Here is a 24,152-nt window from a genome sequence, read left to right as displayed (position 1 = left end):
TTATTTCTTTTTCTGTTCTTTTTACTTCTTTTTCTGAATTGATGCAATTGTTCTAAGAAATGATGAATATGCAACTATATGATGATATTATGAATTACTTATTATATATGTAGAATGGAATGATCACATGTTAATGTTTTAGTTTGTTGTTAATTTTTTTAATTAATAATTAAATAAATTAAAAAAACACAGAATTCAACTTGGGGAAGCTGAATTTTCCCCCTTTCTCACCATTCCTAAAAGGGGACTTTGCAAATACTTTTTTATTCACTGTTTAAATCACTCCGGGATTTATCAGGGCATCACTCTGGACAAACCAACAAAATCTCACGTCCTACTTAAGGTTCCATGTATTTATGGTGTTCAATTAAGCTGTCTACATAAGTTATATTAGGAAATGCACTAGTCAAAATATAAATTTTGAAGCAAATAAACATTTTTTGCTTTAGTCTCACATATAAGTTAAAATTTCAAAATATTATCATCTATTTTCAGCACCCTGCAGTAATGACATTCCTTTGTTCTTCCTCATGCAAAAACATTTTTTAAATTTGTACATTTAGTCACTATCATTACACACTCTAGGCATTCCTAGATTATAGTATCTCAGTCTTTGTCATCTATTTTTCTTTCTGATTTCATTTGTGCCCCCAGCCCTCCTCCCTCTATCATTCTCACATTCAGCTTCATTCAGTGTTTTAACATAATTGTATTACAGCTAGGTAGTATTGTGCTGTCCATTTCTGAGTTTTTACATTCAGTCCTGTAGCACAATCTGTATCACTTCAGCTTCAATTACCCAATATCTTACCCTGTTTCTATCTCCTGTTGGTCTCTGTTACCAAGGACATTCTCCAAGTTTATTCACTACTATCAATTCATATCAGTGAGACCATACAGTATTTTTCCTTTTGTTTCTGGTGGGTGTGTGATGATATCTCATTGTGGTTTTGATTTGCATTTCTCTAATAGCCAGGTAAGTTGAGCATCTCTTCATGTGCCTTTTGGCCATTTGTATTTCCTCTTCTGAGAAGTGTCTGTTCAAGTCTTTTGCCCATTTTGTAATTGGGTTGACTATCTTTTTGTTGTTGAATTGAACAATCTCTTTATAAATTCTGGGTACTAGACCTTTATCTGATATATTGTTTCTGATTCACTCTGTTTTGATGATTGTTTTTTTACTCCCTTCAAAATATTTGGAATTTCTCCTTTTTAATATTTCAAGGAAAGGTTAAAATCAAAACTTTTTACAATTGAAGGTGGATTTCTTTTCAATCAGTTATGTGAATATAATCTTTAACAAAAATTCAGAAATTCAAATAGACAAATATGACAAAATATGACAAAAACAGATGACTTCTCATTCGAAGATCAAGATAAATTAACTTATGTAGCAAAGAGTTATGAGCAAAATAATTAAAATAAAATATTACTGTATAGTAATATTACTTCAATAATTAATTATATTAATGAAAAACAAGTATGCATATTAAAAGGTATTTGAAGGAAAATCTCTATCTGTTCGTATTCTTTGTTCACCTCTGATCTAGTTTCCATTTAACATATTTAATAGTTTAATTTGTATTAATTTCATATTTCTAAATAATGTGTACCTATAACTATCTATTTTGGGGGGGGGGTGCATGGTCCGGGAATCAAACCCAGGTCTCCTGCATGGAAGGTGGGCATTCTAACTTCTGAACTACCCATGCACCCTACAACTATCTTTTAACACATTGATTTTAGACAACATCATTGAATTCTTGTTTATTGCAGTTAAGAATTTTAGCCTTCATGTGGCCACTCTTTCCCTTCATCCAAGTTCCTAATATTGTAAAATGTCAATCTTTATCAGAAATATATTCTGTGATTCCATTATTATGGCAAGGTGTATATTTCTCCTTACTTAGAAAAACAGAATTTGAGAATATATCTCCTTTCTAGAAAAAAAATGTTGCTTTTTGCTAATTATTTCCTAATTGTGATATTTTGCTTAGCTTCTTTAAAGATAATGGCCAAATATTCCCATGCTTTCTGAAAAATGCCTCTAAATGGAATTTTCAAATGAAGTTTTTAGATTACTCTTGTTATTTTTCTTGGAGGCATCCCTTCTTCCTCTTACAATATTGACATACTGCTCTCTGGCCTAGGGTTTAAACTCCCTTTTTAACTTTCTTCTACTAGGGATCCCATCTTTCCTGGACTCCATGTCTTCCTCCTTCTTGGTTTGTTGGTAGAGCACAATCTCCAAAAGTTTCCTAAGAAAGGTTACCTGAGATTTAAAAGTTTGAAACTTTCCATGTTTGAAACTGTCTCTGGTTTATTTTCATACTTTATTGATAGTTGGGCTGGCTATAGAATTCCAGGCTGAAAATTATTCACTCTCAGAGATCTGGGGCATTTCTGTACTATCTCCCAGAGTCACTGCTGAAAAGTCTCATGCGAGCCTATCCCCAAGCCTTTGAACATGCTTTCTATTTCCTGGAAGATATTCATATTACCTCCTTATGTCTGCAACTGTGAAGTTTAAAATAGTTTTCCCATTATGTATCTTTTTTCATTTATCATGTTGGACATTCAGTATAACATCCAATCTGAAACATGATATCCATTGATTCAAGGGAATTTCAGTTTGGCTTTTCATTGGGAACAAGGAGGTGCCAATTATCAGTTGGACTGCTACAGAGGATGTCCTCTAAACACCTGTCTAAGGAGTATTTCTGGTAGAGGTGTCCAGAATTTTGCATCAGAGTTTGAATATGTACTTCCAGTGTGAGACGAAAAAATGCAGTCTTAGAATATTGGTCATCTGAATATCAGGCACTATTTATTATTTGTAGGGCAAAAGCAATGAAATGTTCTCATCCCTCTCACACACGGGAAAAGAATTTTCATTAATTTCTACATCTCTGGCAATGACTTCAAAATAGACACTTAAAACGCCACTGTCTCTCCCAAGTTCCATTTCAGAATTTCCAATAGCCTGCTGAGTATTGATGTATCCTCCTCACCCCCTAACCATGTCACCCTACTGACTTTGCTTATTCATTTAATGACATTAGTTAGTCCCCAGGCTTACTTTAGAGCATTTTTAACTCTTTTTCCTTATTCCCCAATTCTTCTTTCCCCCATTTAAATAACTGCCTTCCTGCCAGCCCATCTCACTTCCCCATAACAACATCCAGTTAAATTTAAAGCCTTATGTGCTGGTTTGAAAGGAAGTATGCCCCCTAAGAAAAGTCATGTTTTAATATAAATCCCATTTCTTAAAGGTAGAATAGTCTCTATTCAATGCTGTGTATTTGGGACTGTGATGGGATCATCTCCCTGGTTGATGAGATTTAGTTAAGAACGGTTGTTAAACTGGATTAGGGGATGACATGTCTCCACCCATCTGAGTGGGTCTTGATTAGTTTCTGAAGTCCTATAAAAGAGGAAACATTTTGGAGAATGAGAGATTCAGAGAGAGCAGAGAATGCTGCAACACTACAAAGCAGAGAGTCCACCAGCCAGCGACCTTTGGAGATGAAGAAGGGAAATGCCTCCCGGGGAGCTTCATGAAACCAGAAGCCAGGAGAGTAAGCTAGCAGATGACGCCGTGTCTGCCATGTGCCCTTCCAGCCGAGAGAGAAGCCCTGACTGCATTCGCCATGTGCCTTTCCAGATGAGAGAGAAACCCTGAACTTCATCGGCCTTCTTGAACCAAGGTATCTTTCCCCAGATGCCTTTGATTGGACATTTCTATAGACTTGTTTTAATTGGGACATTTTCTCGGCCTTAGATCTGTAAACTAGCAACTCATTAAATTCCCCTTGTTAAAAGCCGTTCCGTTTCTGGTATATTGCATTCCAGCAGCTAGCAAACTAGAACACCTTATAAATTTGCTCATGCAAATTTTCTATTCTCCATCCTCAAATATCTCTCTTCTTTTGGCAAGCCCAGCTACATTTCACATTACTACTTGTCTAAAAAATGACTTTGTTTTATGTCCCTTCCCCCACCACAATTCCTATAATTGGATGCTTCCTATTCCATTTCCCCCTTAAATTAACATTCATTTAGGTCATTTTCATGATTAAAATCCTCCAATGATGACATTATTTAATTTAATACATTCCAAGCTTCATCTGGTGCTCAAAGTTGAAGTTCATATCCCACCTCCTCCCAAATTCTTTTGAACATATGGTTTTATTAACAGTAATCTTATGGACTGATATTTTTGCAGCTATTTTGTCCTTTCAAAAGACTACAAGCTCCTTGCAGATAAGAATAACATCTAAATCATTGTTGTAATTAGCATGACTTCTTGCACTTTAGAACTCTAATAAACATTCAGCTGATGATTTCTCAAACCAGTGACTGCTTTTTGCTTTGGTTTATCTGCTTCCCATGCAAATCAGGATTATTAAAGTCTTATTAATAATTTAGAGAAGCTAATGCCACTTGGAGATCCTTGTATGGGTCTAATGCTTTGCAGTCACAAAGGATTCATGTTTGTGATCCTCACAAGTACATGAAGAGGCAGAGGGAACAGGGTGGGACTAAACAAAGCATTCTAAAACAGTGTGTTTCAGGCTTTACCATACATTCAAATCACCTAGGAATTTTGTTAAAATGTAGATACTCATTTGCAAAACCTGAGAAAGGGGCCCAAGTAGTCTGCATTTCTAACAAGCTCCCAGGTGAGGCTAATGCCTCTTGTCCTTGAACACACTAGGGGTTGAAAGAGAAAGAGTACTATGGCCCATTATTCTGTTTCTATTCTGCATTGAAAAGCTGGATTTTTTCGTTCTTCATGTTACTTGAGTTACTCTCACATGATGCCATATGTTAATTTACGCAATGTGGTCAGATTCTTTTTGTTTTCCTTTACAATTCTCAAGTGGTCACATCAGTACAATCCAAATTAATTTACTCCTTAATTACTAGAAGTGATAAACAATCTTAGTTTTTTAACTTAGAAGCTTAGTTTAAACCAATGATACTTGAACTTTTTCTCCTGTTTTCTCACACAAAGGAGGGAAATTCATTTACTTAATATGCATTCGCCTGGAAGGAAGATACAAATTTGACATGATTTATTATAGCCTTTCATTTCACATCTATTTCCTGTTCTCTGTGGCAGCAAAAATCCTGACCAGATTCCTAAACATTATTATATTTTTAAAGGCCTTCCATGTTCTTTATATCTTATTTCTATTAATTCAGTGATATATTATGTTTGGTCCATCAAACTCTGTCACAACATCCATTTTGCATTTTATAATGTTCAAGGATCTTTCCTATACATAGTTTAATTTGATCCTCGAAAAGAACCAGAATCATTATCACTAATTTCTAGAGGAGAGAAGCTAGACTCAGAAAGAGCAAGTAATTGCTCAAACTTGGCACAGATAGTTTGTAAAACTTTACTTGGTCTTTGAACTCTCAGCATTATCGTCCATTACAACTCTATTTTATCTTTTAAGATTCAGAATCACTTAGAAAAGCAGGATTCTTTTTCAAAATTGTTCTATGTTTATGTCCACTGGATATACTACCAGAAACGTTCATTTCTTTTTCCTCTTCCACTTCACCATTCCATTGGGATTACTGAAAGATTTATCTTATTTTCTAGACTGTGTCTGACTCACTGCGGCTTTAGTCAAATAAACCTCTTTATGACTATATTTCTTTACAAGTAAAAAGCATTTTAGTTCTAATTTATGCCTCTTTTGAATTAATAGGATTAAGCAAATCTGTTTAAAGGACTCTTCAATACGAAATGTATATTGCTGGTTCTTAAGAAACAAAGAGGCATTTGTCAAATTTTCCATTAACAATAATTCAATGACATTCTATTTACAATGGTCCTTAACTTTATACATATATATTAAAAGAATCTCAGAGTAAATAATTTATTTAATGCAATCCAAGGAATAAGAGCCAAATTTTAACTAAGTGTGGTTCAAAAATAAGCAGTTGCAAATAAAAAGTTTTATCTCCTCAATAATTTACAGAAGAGTAAATTAATTGAAGAGAAGATCTGATAAGAAAAATAGTTCTCAAACAAAAAAACTGGGGTTCAATCCTAGTAAAAATTGGCTTCACTTAAACTATACCGCTCCTTCATATTTATGCATGACCAAAGGTCACTCGTACCATTAAGTATGGCTCTCTTTTTCCCTAAAAAGGAGGATATTGCTGACCACAGTAGATCCCAGTGATTTTTATACCTTCTTAATTCCAAGAATGTTCTTTGTATACTACTTGTATGGCAATACACATCATAAATTACTTATATTATTGCATAACTGGCACCACTCTGTGAATCTCCATAGACCAATAATGCTTAGAATAATGTCCCATGCTTAGTGCTAAATATACTTGTAATTATTATTAATAGCAGGCTTGGTTGGACACAGGAGAGTTGTAGCACAAACATTGTTGAACTGAAGAGTGGGAGACTTGAATCTGATCATTTTTTTCATTATCTACTTGGGTGACTATGGGGTTACTAACTAATCCATCTGAGGTTTTGGAAACAAAGCCTTAGATATCAATCTTCTAAATATCTCTTCTGTTTGCCACCTGTATCACTATATTACACTGAACACATTCTCCCTTGAACATATTTTTGTATCTGTTAAATTCCGTCTAGACAATAGTTGCCACTGATTATGAACAAGTGGCAAACTGGGTCACTTTTATTAGTATATGTTCTAAATGTAGCCTGATTTTAGGGGAAAAATATAGTTTCATCAATATATTCTTTAATAGGGTAAAGATTAGCCCATACCTCTCTGCATCATCAATTATTTTTCTCTCAGATTATTCCAACTAGCACATGTATACACTTTTATTCCACAGATAGAAAACATATCTTTTCATCTCACTTCTTCTCTAGCTACTGCGCCATGTCACCATTACAGGAAAACTCCTTGAAAGAAGCATAGATTTTCACTGTCTCGTGTCCTAATTCCATGCTTTTGGGAACCTACCCTAATTGGCTTTTGGTAAGCTCCACTTAAAGACATTGCTTTTTATTGAGGTCAACAATAACCACTTAGAGGAGGAAGATGGCGGTGGAGTCGCGCGTTACCCAGGAGGAAATTAAGAAGGAACCTGAGAAGCCGATCAACCGGGAGAAGACATGCCCACTGCTGCTGCGGGTCTTCACCACCAATAACGGCCGCCACCATCGTATGGATGAGTTCTCCCGCGGAAACGTGCCCCCCAGCGAGCTTCAGATCTACACTTGGATGGATGCAACCTTGAAAGAACTGACTAGTTTAGTAAAAGAAGTTTACCCAGAAGCCAGAAAGAAGGGCACGCACTTCAACTTTGCTCTTGTTTTTACTGATCTTAAAAGACCTGGCTATCGAGTAAAGGAGATTGGCAGTACCATGTCTGGCAGAAAGGGGACTGATGATTCCATGACCCTGCAGTCGCAGAAGTTCCAAATAGGAGATTATTTGGACATAGCAATCACCCCTCCAAATCCGGCACCACCTCCTTCTGGGAGCATGAGACCATATTAAATGTTTATTTACTATTTCTTGAATGTATTTTCAGTCAGTGATGTAAAATAAAATTAAATTCTTTTCCTCCCCTGATTATTGCCATTAAGCCTTTAAACTGTTAAGCACATTGTAATGCATCTATTTAGATTCAATCTGACTGTGCTATGGTGTGAAAATTAATAGAAGGTCCATATTGTTTCAAGCTCTTCTGTAAAATATGCAAAAAAGTGCTCTTAGCATTCTCTGTAAAACTGTATTGTTAAATATATGTGTCTAATAAGAAAAAAAAACAATAACCACTTAGTTGCTAAATCTAATGGTTAATTTTAATTTTAAATTTTCAGTTCTTACCTCTCATGACTTATTTGCTGGGTTTGACACTGCTTATCACCTTTGAAGTACTTTCTTCACTGGCCTTTCTGTGTACCACAACCTTTGGTTTTCCTTTTACGTGCCTGGGCTCTCCTTCTCAGTACTCTTAGCTGAGAATTCCCACACTCAGATTTCCTGACTTGAGAGTATCACATAAACTCAATCTTTTAAATTCTTTTCCAAAAAAAAGAGAGTCACATGGTTTACAAAATGTCTACCTGCTAATATCTCCAATTGACATTTCCCACGAACTAGAATGCCTTCTTGGCGTTTCACTTGGATATCTGCTAGGTTTCTCAAACAAAATATGCCCAAAGTTCAATTCTTGATCTTCCCCTAAAATTACTTCTTTTAGTCTTCCTCATTTCATTTCATGGTAACTTAATTTCTACCTTAGGCCATAAAAACGTGGTGTCATATTTGGCTTCTGTATCTCTCGCTTCATATCCAGTCCAACAGCAAATCCTTTTGGCTCTACCTTTATATTCTCTTCTCCTATCTTTACTGCTACCACTCTGGCACATTGACCATCTTTTCTCACCTGGTTTATTATAATAGCCTCATAACTTGTTTCCCTATTTTCCTGCTTCTTCCTTTCAGTCTATTCACAACCCAGAAGCCAGAGTGTTTTCGTTTACTAAAGCTGCTGGAGTGCAATATGCCAGAATTGGCTTTGATAAAGGGGACTTATTTAGTTAAAAATGTACAGTTCTTTGGAGGAAAGGCAGCTGGCTTTCATCTGGGTTCCTCTGTCACGTGGAAAGGAACATGTAGACATCTCCTGGCCTTCTATCCTGACTTCTGGTTTCAAATGGCTTTCCCTTGGGCATATCCTCTCCACATCTCCAATCATCTGGGTCTCTGCCCACTCTAAATGCTTTCTGTCTCTTCTAACTTCTCCTTTTCAAGACCCTGTTGATTAAATTAAATGTTACTCATTGCAGAAGGCATTCCACAGATGCAATCAGCCATAGATGAAATTCACATGCTGATGATTTAAGTCCACAATAACAGAACAATTGGGCACCATTATCTGGTCAAATTGACACTTGAGCCTCACTACCACACAGAGTGACCCTATAACAATGCATGTAAAATTGTACTGCCTCTGTACTCAAAAGTCTCCAGTGGAATCTGTAACACTCAGACTAAACAGCCAAAGTTTTAACAAAGACCTACAGGGAAATGATCCAATTTCTCCTCCTCATTTTTTTCTTTTTCCCTTAGCCCCCTCTATTTTAGTCATACTATTTTTCTTTAGGATCCTTGAACATCCCAGACACCTCTTACTTCAGGGCCTTTGCATTTACTGCTCTTTCTCCCAGAAATACCCGTCTTACAGGTTATACATGACATGCTACAGTATTTTCTTTAAATATTTATGAAAATATCAGTCTCTCAGTGAACTCTTTCTTGCCTACCATATTTGACTACCCCCCCCCACCACTACTCTCTAGTTCCCTTTCTGATTTACTTTTCTACAAAGCACTTATCTCCTTCTATCATACTATGTAATTTACTTATGTATGGTCTTTCCCCACTAGAATATAAACTATGTGATGGCAGAATTTATGGCCTCTTCTATTTGTTAACACAATCCTCAGTTGCTAGAACAATGCCTGGCACATAATTATCTTTCAGAAACTATTGTTATGAACTAGTGACAGTTGAATATCACATAAACAATACAATTATCTTAAACCTCTTAAACCTAAGCAAGCCTGACTGTAACAGCCTCAGTTTAGAGAAAATATGTCTGGGAAAAAAATGAATCTATTCAAACATGGCATGTCCAACACAATTAAATCATCAATGACTTGCTTTATATATCTATATATAGCATGTAAATATATATATATATATGATATAATGTGAGAATTCTTTCTATAATACTAATAATGCTTTATCACTAGGTACATAGGAGAAGGTGCTGAAAACAGCTCATCTTTTCCCACCAATTTGGCAATGAAAATGCCCACTTTAGATTGTAAGCATTTCCTTTGAACTACTGACTGATTTTATGGCTCAGTTTAACCTATACTGAGGGTTGACACCACTCAAAGACATGGCTCTTGTCAAGGTCAACAATGACCTTATTAACTGCAAAGACTGTTGCTGAATAAGAGGGCTACAAAGGTGAAAACATTGGAACCTCTCCTCAGTAAATTCACAACCTGTGGGCAGTACTTGCCTGAGGGAAACTTAGTAGAAAATGCAGTGAGAGAACAGAGGAGCAATTTTAATGTGCATTGTAAATCTCCAAGAGGGAATTATAAAATGCTTTCAAACTTGTTTACATAAGGAAATCTTTGGTCTGGGAAAATATAGCAATTCATTAAAGCAATTCACAGAAAATAATAATCTCCAGCATTTATTGAATGCTTACTATGACAAATGCTGTAATCGGTGCTTTGCATGGATCGATACACTGACTCTTTAAAACAATCTTATTATGAGTAAATAAATTAATGAATGTGACTATTATATTACAGATTTACTATGTTATGAATTAAAAAACAGTAGCACATAAAATAAGCAAACACCCGATATTCTCAACTAGTGATAGCAGTTAAAACCCGGCACTTTGATTTCAGAACCTGCTCTTTTCACTTCTGTGCCATGCTAAAGCAAAATAACAGATATTATGTTAGATGAGTTAAATTGAACAAGTTAGATGAGTCAAATAGCCATGAAATCTCTACTTGAGACACATCCACATCCACAGCCAACTAAAGTAATTTGTAAACATAGAAAAATATAGTTTTTCTATACATTTCTCAAAAATTTCAAAATATAAAGAAAAAAACACTTAAATAAATTAATGCTTAACTATAAAATAGCCATTGCAAAATCTAAACCGGGCACTAAATTTTTCTTGTCCGTGAAAATGCATATAAGTTTTGGAGTAGCAAAAAAAAATTACTATTATTTTTAGTTACTGTAAAGAGGATGCCAAAAAAGAAATGGCGAAATGTATTTTTTTCAAATCTTGATTATTTATGTTCCTGAATGTCTCCCTCAATGACAAAGGAGACAAGAAGAGCAGGCGACTTTAAGTAGAAAGACTTAGGCACACAACTTGGTTCCACCATTAAGTCACTTCTTGCTTTTAAGCAAGTTATTCAGGCTCTGAGCCTCATGGCACTTACTATAAAATGGGAAAAAGACAATGGCCTTCTGGGTGTTTTGAAAATTAAAAATGATAATGTCCCAGTAGGGTACCTGGTATTCATTCACTCTCTTGCTTTATATACATCATAGCATTTAGCACTATTTGAAATTATATTTATTTATTTATGTTTACCTGCCCATACCCTGTCTTTCTATATCTGGAAAGTAAGTTCAAAGAGGCCAGTGACTTTTCTCTGACCTAGGATAGTGCTTGGAGCATAGTGCTTATTCAGCACATATTTGTAGAATGGGTGAGTATATGGTAATTCTTAAGTGAGTTATGCTCCTTGTTGTTATTCTGTATGTGTGGGTTCAGTATTGACTAGCCTATGCCTTATAAGTTTATTGTGATTCTTTGATATGGAAAGAGTATGGAGGTAAAACATTCAAATGGAATCTATGGCTGTATTCTTATTATGTCAGGTTAGAAGGATGTAGAAAGATTGAAAAAAAATTTATACAAACACAAGTTGTTTAAATATAAGTTAATACCAAAAAAAAAAGAAAGAAAAAAAAAAAGCCAGGGAGAATGTGCAGAAAAGAAAGGGATTACTCATTATGTATTGGTAAACATTAATTTTCAAAATTTTTGTGCAATTCTCCTTCAGTTATGTTACCTATCTCATCTTCTGTAGTTTTCCAAACAAATACAATTATAATAAAAATATCCCAAACTCCCATGAGATCTTTCATGGTTATTGTGAGACAGAAAATGTTTACACTATCATGAGATTGAAATAGGCCATCTCTCAAAAATCATTTTCACTACAACTACAGTATAAACTCTTAAAGTCATTGTGAGAAATGCAGTTTATAGGGCAAAATATATATAATAATCATATAACACAAAAATCAGAAAAGTAGAACATCCTGACCTTCAAGATTCCTTTCTTGTTACTCAAGGAACATATTTAGTATGCATAACTATGCAAGAATTCAAAACATGCAATAGAAGGGAAATCTCTTTACACAACAGTAGAACCAAACAAGCTCCTGTGGACTCAGAAGTTCAAAGCTAAGCCTTTATCAAAGAGCATTCTTTGGATAAAATGGTTATTATATTTCTGTTGGCCTTTAAGAAATCCCTCAAAACTATCCTGCAGCTATTTCGAGTGGCTCACTCTACTGATAAGGAATGCTTATTGTCAGGTCAGCACCTTAGAAAGCATGGATCATAGAAAGCAAGGAAAACAAAGTTGATTTTATGTCCATAAATATTAATGATGTTTTTAAAAACAAAATTAATCTTTAATTTGGGCTGATTTTTAAAAAAATCTCATATTCTAACTGTTTAAAGTGCACAAACAGGAACTTTTAGACCCACTCAACACCATCAAAGCACCAGATGGTATCAGTTGATCTTAATCATTTAGTCAGAGTCATACAAGAAAAATAGAAAATGCCAAGGGAGCATCATGACTCTTATCTGAGAAATAAGCATGTAGTACAAGCAATTTTCCTCCATCACCCTAAATTAGCAAGAATTTTATTTCTCTTTTTTTGTTTTCATGAAACTGGCAACTTTTAAAAATTGGCATGTCAAGATTTTAAGTATTTCCTTTTTTTTTTTTTGTATAAAACTTCATCTTCTTTATTTGCGCACTTTAATTTCAGAACAAAATAAAACAAAAAACTCACAATACACAACATCTAAACCCCATTGTCAAATGGGATGGGGCTCAAGGCCCTTGAAACCTGCCTTAGACACAAGGACAGGAAAGGGGGGAGACATTAGATATCAGCAGATAGAGCCAGGTGGGACAGGGCCACTTGGGCTGCTGTGGGAACCAGGGCAACACTATACAGGAGGTAAAAGGTTTGTGGGTAGAAAACACCTAATCTACTTCTTCCATGCGAGATGCATCTTCGTCACCCTCCAGTGGAGGGATCTCATCAGGAACAGCAGCACTGGGTTCTTCAGCTGTCACTTCATCTTCATCAATGCCTAAACCTAGCTTGATCATGTGGTAGATGCGGTTTGAGTGGGTCTGGGGATCCTCAAGAGAGAAGCCAGAAGAGAGCAGTGCAGTTTCAAACAACAGCACCACCAGGTCTTTCACTGCCTTGTAATTCTTATCTGCCTCAGCCTTCTGCCGCAGTGTCTCCACGATGGGGTGGTCAGGGTTGATCTCCAGGTGCTTTTTGGCCATCATGTAGCCCATTGTAGAGTTGTCACGAAGCGCCTGGGCTTTCATGATCCACTCCATGTTGTCTGTCCAGCCATATGTGCTAGTTACAATGCAGCAGGGTGAAGACACAAGCCTATTGGAGATTGTCACCTTCTCAACCTTTTTATCTAAGATTTCCTTCATAAGCTTGCAGAGGTTTTCAAATTTGGCTTTGCTCTCTTCCATTTTCTTCTTCTCTTCCTCATCCTCAGGTAGCTCCAAACCCTCCTTGGTAACTGAGACCAAGCTCTTCCCATCAAACTCCTTGAGCTGCTGTACACAGTATTCATCAATAGGCTCGGTCATATAAACCACCTCAAAGCCCCGCTTCCGCACTCGCTCCACAAAAACAGAATTGGCCACCTGCTCTTTGCTCTCACCAGTGATATAATAGATGGACTTCTGGGTCTCCTTCATGCGAGAGACATATTCAGAAAGAGAAGCCATCTCATCTCCAGACTGGGAGGTATGATAGCGCAGCAGCTCAGAAAGGCGTCGCTGGTTAGTGGACTCCTCATGGATTCCAAGCTTCAGGTTTTTAGAGAATGCCTCATAAAATTTCTTGTAGTTGTCCTTATCTTCTGCCAACTCAGAGAAGAGCTCAAGGCACTTCTTCACAATGTTTTTGCGAATGACCTTCAAGATTTTGCTCTGCTGCAACATTTCTCTTGAGATGTTCAGGGGCAGGTCCTCAGAGTCCACCACACCACGAATGAAATTGAGATACTCTGCTATCAATTCATCACAGCTGTCCATGATGAAAACACGACAGACATAGAGTTTGATATTGTTCTTTTTCTTCTTGTTTTCAAAGAGGTCGAAGGGAGTCACGCGGGGGATGAAGAACAATGCCCGAAATTCTAACTGACCTTCCACAGAGAAGTGCTTGACTGCCAGGTGGTCTTCCCAATCATTGGTAAGGCTCTTGTAGAATTCTCCATATTCCTCCTGGGTGATGTCATCAGGGTTTCTGGTCCAAATGGGCTTGGTCTTGTTCAGTTCTTCTTGATCAATGTACTTCTCCTTAATCTTCTTGGTTTTCTTTTTCTTGTCTTTACCACTATCATCCTCCTCATCTGAGCCCACATCTTCAATCTTGGGCTTCTCTTCATCATCCTTCTCTTCTTCTTTCTCACCTTTCTCTTCCTCTGCTTCATCATCACTGATTTCCTTCTCTCGTTCTTTCTCCAAATAAAGGGTGATGGGGTAGCCTATGAACTGTGAGTGCTTCTTCACCACTTCTTTGACCCGCCTCTCCTCTAAGTACTCAGTCTGGTCTTCTTTAAGGTGCAAGATCACTTTGGTACCCCGGCCAATAGGCTCCCCATGGTCAGCACGAACAGTGAAAGAACCCCCAGCGGAAGACTCCCAAGCATACTGTTCATCATCATTGTGCTTTGTGATCACAACCACTTTCTCTGCCACCAAGTAGGCAGAATAGAAGCCAACACCAAATTGCCCAATCATGGAGATGTCTGCACCAGCTTGCAGTGCCTCCATAAACGCTTTGGTACCAGACTTGGCAATGGTTCCCAAATTATTTATGAGATCAGCCTTGGTCATGCCAATGCCTGTATCCACGAGAGTCAGGGTACGTTCCTGGGGGTTGGGGATGATGTCAATTTTCAACTCTTTACCACTGTCCAACTTGGAGGGGTCTGTCAGACTCTCATAGCGAATCTTCTCCAAAGCATCAGAAGCATTAGAGATCAACTCCCGAAGGAAAATTTCCTTGTTGGAATAGAAGGTATTGATGATAAGAGACATAAGCTGGGCAATTTCTGCCTGGAAGGCAAAAGTCTCCACCTCTTCCTCTCCATGGTGCACTTCCTCCGGCATCTTGAAGAGAGCGAACAGCAAGTACCAGGGAGCACAGCCGGCAGGGACGGTGTCCAACTCACACGCAAGATATAAGCTGCGTGGGGGTGACTCAAGCAGTATTTCCTTTTAAACTGGCAGATATGTCCTAGAGGAATCTGGGAAACTTGAAATTCTTCTAAGTGGAAAGAACATGTATGCTTAATAGGGCTGAATAGTGATTCCGAAAGAGAGGACCCTACATTCTTTAAAGTGGTTGGAAAGAAGAGTGTTCAGAGCGGGTCACAATTGTCAACAATCCTCGTAGCAATGATGAGTATCTGTGATTGGAATACAATCTGGAGATAAATAGCTAATAGCAGCCATTGGGAGCTAGTAGGGAGATGATTGTTTGTACTCTGGGTAGGTAAGAGGAGATTTTATGATTCCTACTCTGTGTTCATTCTCTGTTACTGGTTATGAGTCTTTGACATGTAGACAAGCTAAAACATCAGAAAAACTATGATAACATTTGGAAAGTATTAAAAGAAGCATCAAAAGGGTAGATTTTATAATATTTAATCCAGAAAACATATATACTAGCTCTTCTTTTATATATATGTCATGTTAGGGGGAGTGAGAATGCACAGAGAGATAAACAAGAGTCTACTCTTGATAGTATAGCCGAAAAATGAGAATTTAAGGGATGATTAAGATTACTGAATTATTATATAGATATTCCTTTTTACTTCCTGATATAGTTTGTGTACAAAGAGGGAATCACCTGGAATCTTTGAATTGTAACCCAGCTGCCTTGATCTCTGATACTGATTGTATAGCCTTTATCTTGTGCCTTTGTGATTGCTAAAAACCTTGCGACTAACTTTCACTTGTACCCATTTATTCAATTTTCCACTTTGGAGTCTTGTGATCACTAGACACTGATGTTTATTAATGAAGGGCCCTGAGTCAGCCCAGAACTAACTCACCCCAAGTCCAAAGTTATCTTTTTTTTTTTTTTTTTTTTTTTTTTTTTTTAAAGGAAAACAGAGAGAAGGAAGGAAGGATAGAAGGAAGGAAGGGAGGAAGAAAGGGAAACATTTTCTTGTTTTATTGTACTCCGTTTCTCCGTTTTTGTTACATGGGCTGGGGCCGGGAACCGAACCGAGGTCCTCCGGCACAGCAGGCAAGCACCTTGCCCGCTGAGCCACCGCGGCCCGCCCCCAAAGTTATCTTGATAACCGAAATGGGACCTAACCAAGTGGGCCTGCCTGACATGCGCAGTAGCTTAGACTTTATAAGTCACCATTAGTCCTGATTGAATATTGCTTGCAGAAGCTTCTGATTAGATTACTCCCATGGAGATGTTATGACTCACCCAATTGTGGGTGTGACCTTTGATTAGAGGGAGATGTGATTCCACACATTCCAGATGGGGCTTGATTCATTTATTAGAATCCTTTAAGAGAGGAAACATTTTGGAGAGAGTCAAAATGACAGAAAACAACAGAAATGATAGACGCAAGAGAGCCAACAGAAACTTCAGAGCAGAAGTAATACTAGCTACTGCTACTTCAGAGGAGAAGAAATACTAGCAGAAGGAATACTCAGTACTAGCTACTCTGGCATAGCTGGAAGGCTTGAATTCACTCTGCATCTTAGCCTGTACTTTACCATAGTAAATACACTTCTTTTCACGTGAAAAGAAGAGAAATTTAGAGGATGAATAAAAAATTGAATGTACCCTTGATTAAGAAATGAGTGATGCTCTAAATATACCTTTTAATTCTTGTATATATACAATATTGATAAATTTTAGTCCATATTAAGATGAAACTTTCTAGACAAAATTAATCCTAGATTACTAGTAAATATACTCCTTGAAATGACATTTATACATATAAGAATATAAAAATTCAAAGATTAAATTAGTTGTCGCCAATATTCAATAAATGAGGCACAAATCCAGTCAAATGCCAAATATCAACATATGAAATGTTCTAACTTCACTTACACTTCCATTGATATCAAATTAATTTTAATTATTGATATTCAGTTTGGGCTGAAAAATAAGCTGCCTTGAAGATTAGAGGATATTAAAATTGCTAGCATAATTTTCACTTGCCAAGTTCAGAATAAAGGGGTCTGGTTCTCCCTACATTCCTTTCCTTCCTTGTTACTAATAAAGCTTAGGGTGCATTATAGAATATAATACAAAAGGAAAAATATTTGAGAAGAACCTTGGTAAAAAAAATAAGATGACTAAACATAACTCATAAACTTTGCTTTTATACTAACTTAAAAGTTTAAAAAACAGTTGGCTCAGAAGATTGCATTTATTCATTTTTTTAAAATCTATACTTCAAGCCTTTCACATTTTTTCTAATGTAAAGTAAACATATGCTTGAGCTCTTAAAACAATCCTAACGTGTTAAATGTTTTTTGAAAATATCTTACTGTGTTTAAAAACAAAATTCCCTCTAATCAGGGATAAACTAATGAGTAGAATCTTTATAAGTAATTGTATAGAATAACAACACTTTTCTAGTTTTGGGAATTTATTTGTTTTAATATAACACATTATACTTTGTAGGTCAAAATTTCTTAATTATATTCCTCAGCAGTTGATCATTATAAACACTCACTGAAAGGTGTAGAGGGACAGTCTTGGCATCTATTTTTCACAAAAACAATAAATAATTGGGCTTTGTATTCTATAATAATATCCTCCTTAACTGATGCCAACAGCATATGCATTTCACTGGGGTCCATATGCCTAAATAAAAGGAGTACAGTAGTAAAAATACTTTAGAAATCTTAATAAACAATCTGAAAAGTATTTATACATTTACCTTTGTAGGTTAGCTTGAGTTGTGGAATATTTTGCTTAGAAGTTCCAATAACTGGCAGAAGCAACATGGCCATGCTTAGCATCACTAAGGCATGAAAAAGGTGAAAATCTTGGCTTTTGGTCTTTGGTCTTTTATCTTTACTGGCATTCATAATGAAAACAATGTTCTCTTTCAAATAGTGCTACTTTAATCTGAAAAAAATAAGAAAAGAATAGTTTGCAGATCTTTCTAGATTTACTAAATTATAATTTACTGAAAGTTTGTAGATTTAAAAGAATAATTTCTCCTTCTCTCTTGTTTTGCTCTTAGAACACTGTTGCAGGAAAAACAAACCAGAACTGAGCACTGAAACTTAGGAATGACATTACTCAGATTTAGAAATGTGTGTGCCCCCAGAAAGTCAATTGTTGATGTTAATTAGCATTGCTGCCTTTATTAAATCCTTTTAACACAAATGTCTGAGAAGCAACTCCTTCTGTAGCAGACAGAATGAATTCTCTATCAGATAAGAGCACTGATAGAAGGCTAACTTTTCCCATATCATTTCCAAAGGAAAAGATCCCCAAACAAAAGACAAAGCTGTCATTCTGAGAGACTTCTCTTGTTTCTGACTTAAAAGGCATAAAAAGAGTCCACCTAAAATTGGGGTATCAGACATGATTGAATCAGGGACACGAGTTCAAATGTGAGGACTCAAACACTATAATCTTACCTGCACCTTTTATTATTCCACATAGGACAGCACTGAAAAGAAATATGAACTGTAAAATTTTATCAGAAAGAAGGAGGTAGTTATTAACTAGATGTCATAAATAAACTGCCTTGGTTGTCTTGGTGAAGACGTGGAGAAAGTCAAAATTCAAAACTGCAAACCCAATCTGATAATAATAGTTATAGATAATATTTTTTTAGTATTTATTTATACAGGATAATTTTTAAGTGCTTTACATAGATTACATGATTTAATTCTAATGACATAAGGATTAGGCAATTATTTATCCCTACTTCACAGGAAGAGGAAACTGAGGCACAGAGTTAAATAGATCATTCACGTTTACACTGCAAATAAGGGATAGTTCAAAATGGATCAAAACTACATTCAGTCTGGACATTAGCTAGAATCTGCTTCTTAACCCCTAAATTTGAGTGCTTTTAGTTATGGTAGAAGCAAGTGATCTTTAAGTTCTGATAGATCTGCAGCCTCTGTTCCTTCTCCACTTAGGTTTCCATTGTCTTCCCAAGAAACAGCTCACAAAAAAAGCCCTCATTTCATACTGTCTTTAGTATTAGAGCATGTGTGCTGCTTCCATCCACACTCACCAGTGAGTCTCCAATCCCATTTCCCTTTCCTTTCACTTTTCCCCCATGCACATTTAAACAGGGCACTGTATTTTACTGCAGCAGATCAACTGCCTGAACATACAAACATGTTTTCTCCCTTCTACCCATAGAAAAAGTGAAAGGTAAATTGAATGCAGAGATTGTTTATATTAAATTTCTCATTAGGCTTAGTTTTTCTGAGCTTCTGGGCATGTGAATTACCACTTTTTTTTTTCACGACAAGTAACGATGCCTATAATGTGAGTATATATTTATGTACACAGGCAAAAGAAAGGGGATTTTCCATATGTGCATTTTATTAGCAATAATGACCTCAGTACAGGACATTTCCTAGGAATTAATGACCAGTTGGGGTTAATGGTCCTTAGCTATGTATTGAGATAGCTACTCCTCCAACTGGTCATTAATCGCTAAGACATGCCCTGTGCCTCCAACACCATAAGTTAAGAAGATTGATGATTTGGTTTTCATGAACAGTAGTCATACTGTTCCTTGTAACTCGACTCATTAATATTGTTAAATAAGTTAGAAATCAAAGCACTGCTTTCCTTACCACTATGGCATTCTGATAAGTGCCCACACCTGCTGAAACATATGCTAAAGAAGGGGGAAAACCAAACATAAAAATCTTGCAACTGTTAGAATGGGTTCTTTTTTTTTTTAACTTTAACTTTTTATTTTTTTACTATAAAACATTCACTCTCTACAATCTGCTGCTGCAGATACTTAACTTTTCTTTCCAAAACCCTTTGAAATCAATAGTTGATCTTTTAATTGAGATAATTGATGGGTTAAATGTCTTGCTAACAACTTCTCCACTGATCTATTGATATCTTGCTACCTTTCAGAGGGCGCTTGTGTGTGAGTGTGTGTCTTGTGTGTACACACATGTGTGTGTGTCCTGCATCTGGGAAAAATTATGGAGAGAAGTAGGTGTTATTTAACGCAAAGTGGGTGGATTTAGTGAACTGCATAGGTTATACTGCGTGCTACTGTCTGTAACAAGCTCAACCTGGAGCCAATTAACTGCATGTAATCTATTCCAGATGTTCTCTAGGACAAACAGCACTCTTGGGGATCTTCAGATGAAGAGCCAATAGGGAGTGTTCTGATTACGAGAGATTTTTACACGCTGTTTCACTAAATCAGAGATTCAAACGCATAATCTAACATTCAAGAAGGCCTTGAGCCATTTCTCCAAGGAATATAAAGATTTGATAACTTATTAGATGGATAATAGTCCACCAAAATTTATTTGAGGAAAAGGAGTCATATAAATTTATCTGGTAACTTCATCGATTTGCCTTAAGTATTTATATCTGCTTTGTTCTTTGAGTCATTAAGGCAGGATAATTTATGAATTAGCATGAAAAATGGCTTCTATTCTTGAAAAAATAAAATATATAATAAGTCTTCATACACATAAACCTAGAACACTTAAATTTAGGATCCTTTATCAGGAATGCGCGCGCGCGCGTGCGTGTGTGTGTGTGTGTGTGTAGGCTGGGGAAAGGAAGAAAATAATCCTTGGTTTTCAAGTTTTATGAAGAATAATTTGTTCTTCATATGCTACTGGTATGCATAAGATCATGTGAGGAATTTTTACCCAATCCAGAAGAAACAAGAAATTACTCTAAATTGAAAGGAATATCTGCAAAAACTAATTTTGTTAAAATTGTAACATATTTTTGACCTATGGCTGGATTAAATGGTTTTCTTGCATACTGTACAAGACTAATCAATTATTGTAATGTTACCTCATGGAGTGGCTTGTGGACAACAAACCAAATAGCAATTATAAAAGAGACCTGAGAGCCAAGAGGCAAAATAGAGGCTTTTCAGAGGGCCATTATATATTCCACTGAGCAAGTGCAGTGATATCAGAGCAGGGGTCTACCGGTGTGGAGCTTGGAATGACAGAACTTTCATTTAAATTTATTTTTATCTCATGCTTTCTAAATTTTTCTTTTGTGTGTCTTAATAACTATAATATTTTAGCACTTTTGTAAGTCAAGGAGTGGAATCATTGATCGGGTAGAGTACTATTCCCAATGAGTAGAACTTATAGGGCAGCAACTCGCAGATGAAAGCTTTTCAAATAATGGAAATGTCCTTTATTAGACTTCATTACCTTCGATGCGATGAGTTCCCTTCAACTGACATATTTCAGTGGCATCTGGAAGACCATCTGATTTGTCACAGATACCAAAGAAGTGATCCTTGTTTGATTAAATATTAATAGACTCTTTAAAATCCTTTTTGAAATTAACCAGTTATACTTTAAGCACGTACGAAACTAAGAATTAACATCATCAATAAACCGTTGTACAGATGAATTCAACTATTTGCCAGTAAAGATAAGATACAATAGTTACATTTTCATCATATAGGGAATTTTTTGGTAATTAATTATTTTATTATTTTTAAAATACCAAAAATAAAAACACCAAATAAAGGCAAACATTCTAACTTTTGATGACTCCGTTCTACATATATAATCAGTAATTCACAATATCATCACATAGTTGCATATTCATCATCATGATCATTTCTTGGAACATTTGCATCTATTCGGAAAAAGAAAACAAAAAAAATTCATACATACCATATCCCCCACCCATCCCCCTCGCCGATCGCCAGCATTTCAATCTAAATTTATTTTAACATTTGTTCCTCCTATTATTCATCTTTATTCCTACATTTTCATCATATAGGGATTTAAACTCAATGTTTGCATTTCCAAAATATGATAAAATCATACTGATATCTAAATTATTGTTCGATAAACCACCACTTCAACGTATTACTTGGGTTACATGCCATAAACCCATGTATTTGTAGCCAGATCAAATTCTTCAGAATTTTACCTCTAATGAATTCAGTGAAACAGAAAAAAATAAAAAATTGTAAGATTTAAGAATATACATGTGTAACTTCTTAGATTTAATATTTCAGGTTGCATTATTTTACTGAATATAATATTAACAACAAAACAATGCTTAAGTTGTAAAGAAGTCCCAAAGAAATAAAGTGCCTCCAAGATACAAATTGCTCAAATAACACATTTACAAAAAATTATTAAAACCCTACTGTAAAAGATTTTATTGCTAATCATATTCCTTATCCCAAATTTAATGTCAGTTTGCTTCTCTAGGCAGGACACTGCCTACAACAATTTGCAGGATCAGAGAAAGCACCGATAATGTAAAATTGCAATTGGTATTACTTCAAATTTGATTCACTCACAATCCAAAGATTTAAGATCTTCCTTTCCAAATTCTTATGGTCTAGAGAGCAGTTCAATTCACCTTGGCATGACTATGATAATCTAAATCTCCACCCTATGGAATTCTGATATGCTTTTTGAGAAATTCAAGACTATATTGTCAAATTTTAATTTCTACCATTTGTAATAGAAATATAAATGAATATTATCCAAATCGATGGTTTCTTAAAACTTAATACCTACCAAACTTCGATCAAATAGTCTGTTGAGTGTGCTCTATGGTTAAAAAAAAATCTTTTTGTATGAGGAGAATATGAAATTGAGTATGAATTACCACAAGTTAGAAGGAAAAACAATTAAATTTTCATAAAATATTAATATAAGAATTAACAATGCATTTATTAATGAGAACGTCTTATCTCTTGAGTCCCTTCTTCCTTTAGGAACGTTATTCTTATAAAAAATAAGTTGTTTGGGCAGCTAAATAAAAATTTTACCCTTTTTTCCCTGAAGCACATATTTGGTTATTAATGCAGTTGGTGAGTGATATGTCCAGTAATGATTTTCCCAGCGTTTACAATATTTGTCTAACATATCCCCTTAATGTGAGCAGTAAATGGATTTAAATCTTAAGGAAATTTGTCACTTCAGTATTAAAATATTACAGAATATTCCATATACAAACTAATTTAGTAGCCCCATGGCCTATGTATCAACAGAAGTAATTGTGCACTTAGAAAGTTGTTTTTCAAAACAACATGGGTATTTCATTATATTTGAACAATCTTGTCATGGTGCTTGCTTCAGCAGCACTTATTTATACTAAAATCGGAACAATGCAAAGGTAAACAAAGAAAAGAGCAAGGTGCATGAATAAGAATGACAAACAAAGGTGTAAAGCTGAGTATTTTTTATTATTACCTGACAGGGGCAGTGATCCCTTTCTTTAACAATTTCCACAAGTATCTTATATTGTAAAATTAAAATATTTATGGAAAAATAATTGTGTGACAAAAGGAGGACTAAAAGTAAAGTACTTAATGGAGGATATCCTATAGGACTCTGAAGGAGAGATTTCATCATATTCTCAAAAACCATATACAGGGGTGATGAGGGGCCAATTTGTAAAAAGATGTCAATCAAGTTAGACAAAGCCACTTGTATCTAGGAAATAGTATTTAAATAAGTCTGAATTATCACACAGTTATACTATCTTTAATTTAGAATTTTAAGATTGTAACTGTTGGACATTAGTAAAAAATTATGAATTACTTAATTTTTTGGCATATTTGGTATAGAACAATTATGACTCTATGTAAAACCCCAAACACTTTTAAATAAGCAGATCAAGAAACACGAGCAAATACTTTAGCGTTTAGATAATTCTTAATCTAAAAATCAGCAGGTAGGAGGAAGAATATGGCCTTCAATGTCACATTCGCATAAATTCTCCAGGAATGTATGGACTTTTGAGATCAAAACACTTATACGTTAAATAGATCCGACATAGCCTCATTTTATTTTATTTTTTAAAGAAAAAGAAGATGTGCTAAGCGCATTAACACTGTTTGTTTCTTTCTCCACTATTTAATGAAACACCTTAGGGAAATAAAAATTTCTGGCCATTTGAAGCATTCCATCTGCATAGAGAGAAGAGTTTAAATATTTCACCTCATAAACAGAACACAATCTGGAATAAGAATAGGCAATTTATGAAAGGAAT

The 24,152-nt window shown here is 35.6% G+C and overlaps 1 protein-coding gene and 2 pseudogenes across 1 annotated transcript in view; 1 reads left to right on the top strand and 2 right to left on the bottom strand.

Moving 5' to 3' along the window:
* LOC143681366 (semaphorin-3D-like) overlaps positions 1–24,152 on the bottom strand; it is a 137,842-nt gene that overhangs the window by 88,665 nt on the left and 25,025 nt on the right. The window contains exon 3 of the mRNA XM_077158359.1: positions 17,863–18,053. Coding sequence (XP_077014474.1) covers positions 17,863–18,013 — 151 coding nt within the window. The 5' untranslated portion in view covers positions 18,014–18,053. The remainder of the gene's footprint in view (positions 1–17,862; positions 18,054–24,152) is intronic.
* LOC143675403 (histone deacetylase complex subunit SAP18 pseudogene) lies at positions 7,056–7,520 on the top strand (annotated as a pseudogene).
* On the bottom strand, positions 12,756–15,142 carry LOC143675104 (heat shock protein HSP 90-beta pseudogene; annotated as a pseudogene).

Source organism: Tamandua tetradactyla, chromosome 1, assembly GCF_023851605.1.
Source record: "Tamandua tetradactyla isolate mTamTet1 chromosome 1, mTamTet1.pri, whole genome shotgun sequence".
Classification (NCBI taxonomy): domain Eukaryota; kingdom Metazoa; phylum Chordata; class Mammalia; order Pilosa; family Myrmecophagidae; genus Tamandua; species Tamandua tetradactyla.
The sequence above is the reverse complement of the archived record's forward strand: the minus strand, read 5'-3'. Positions and strand labels throughout refer to the sequence as shown.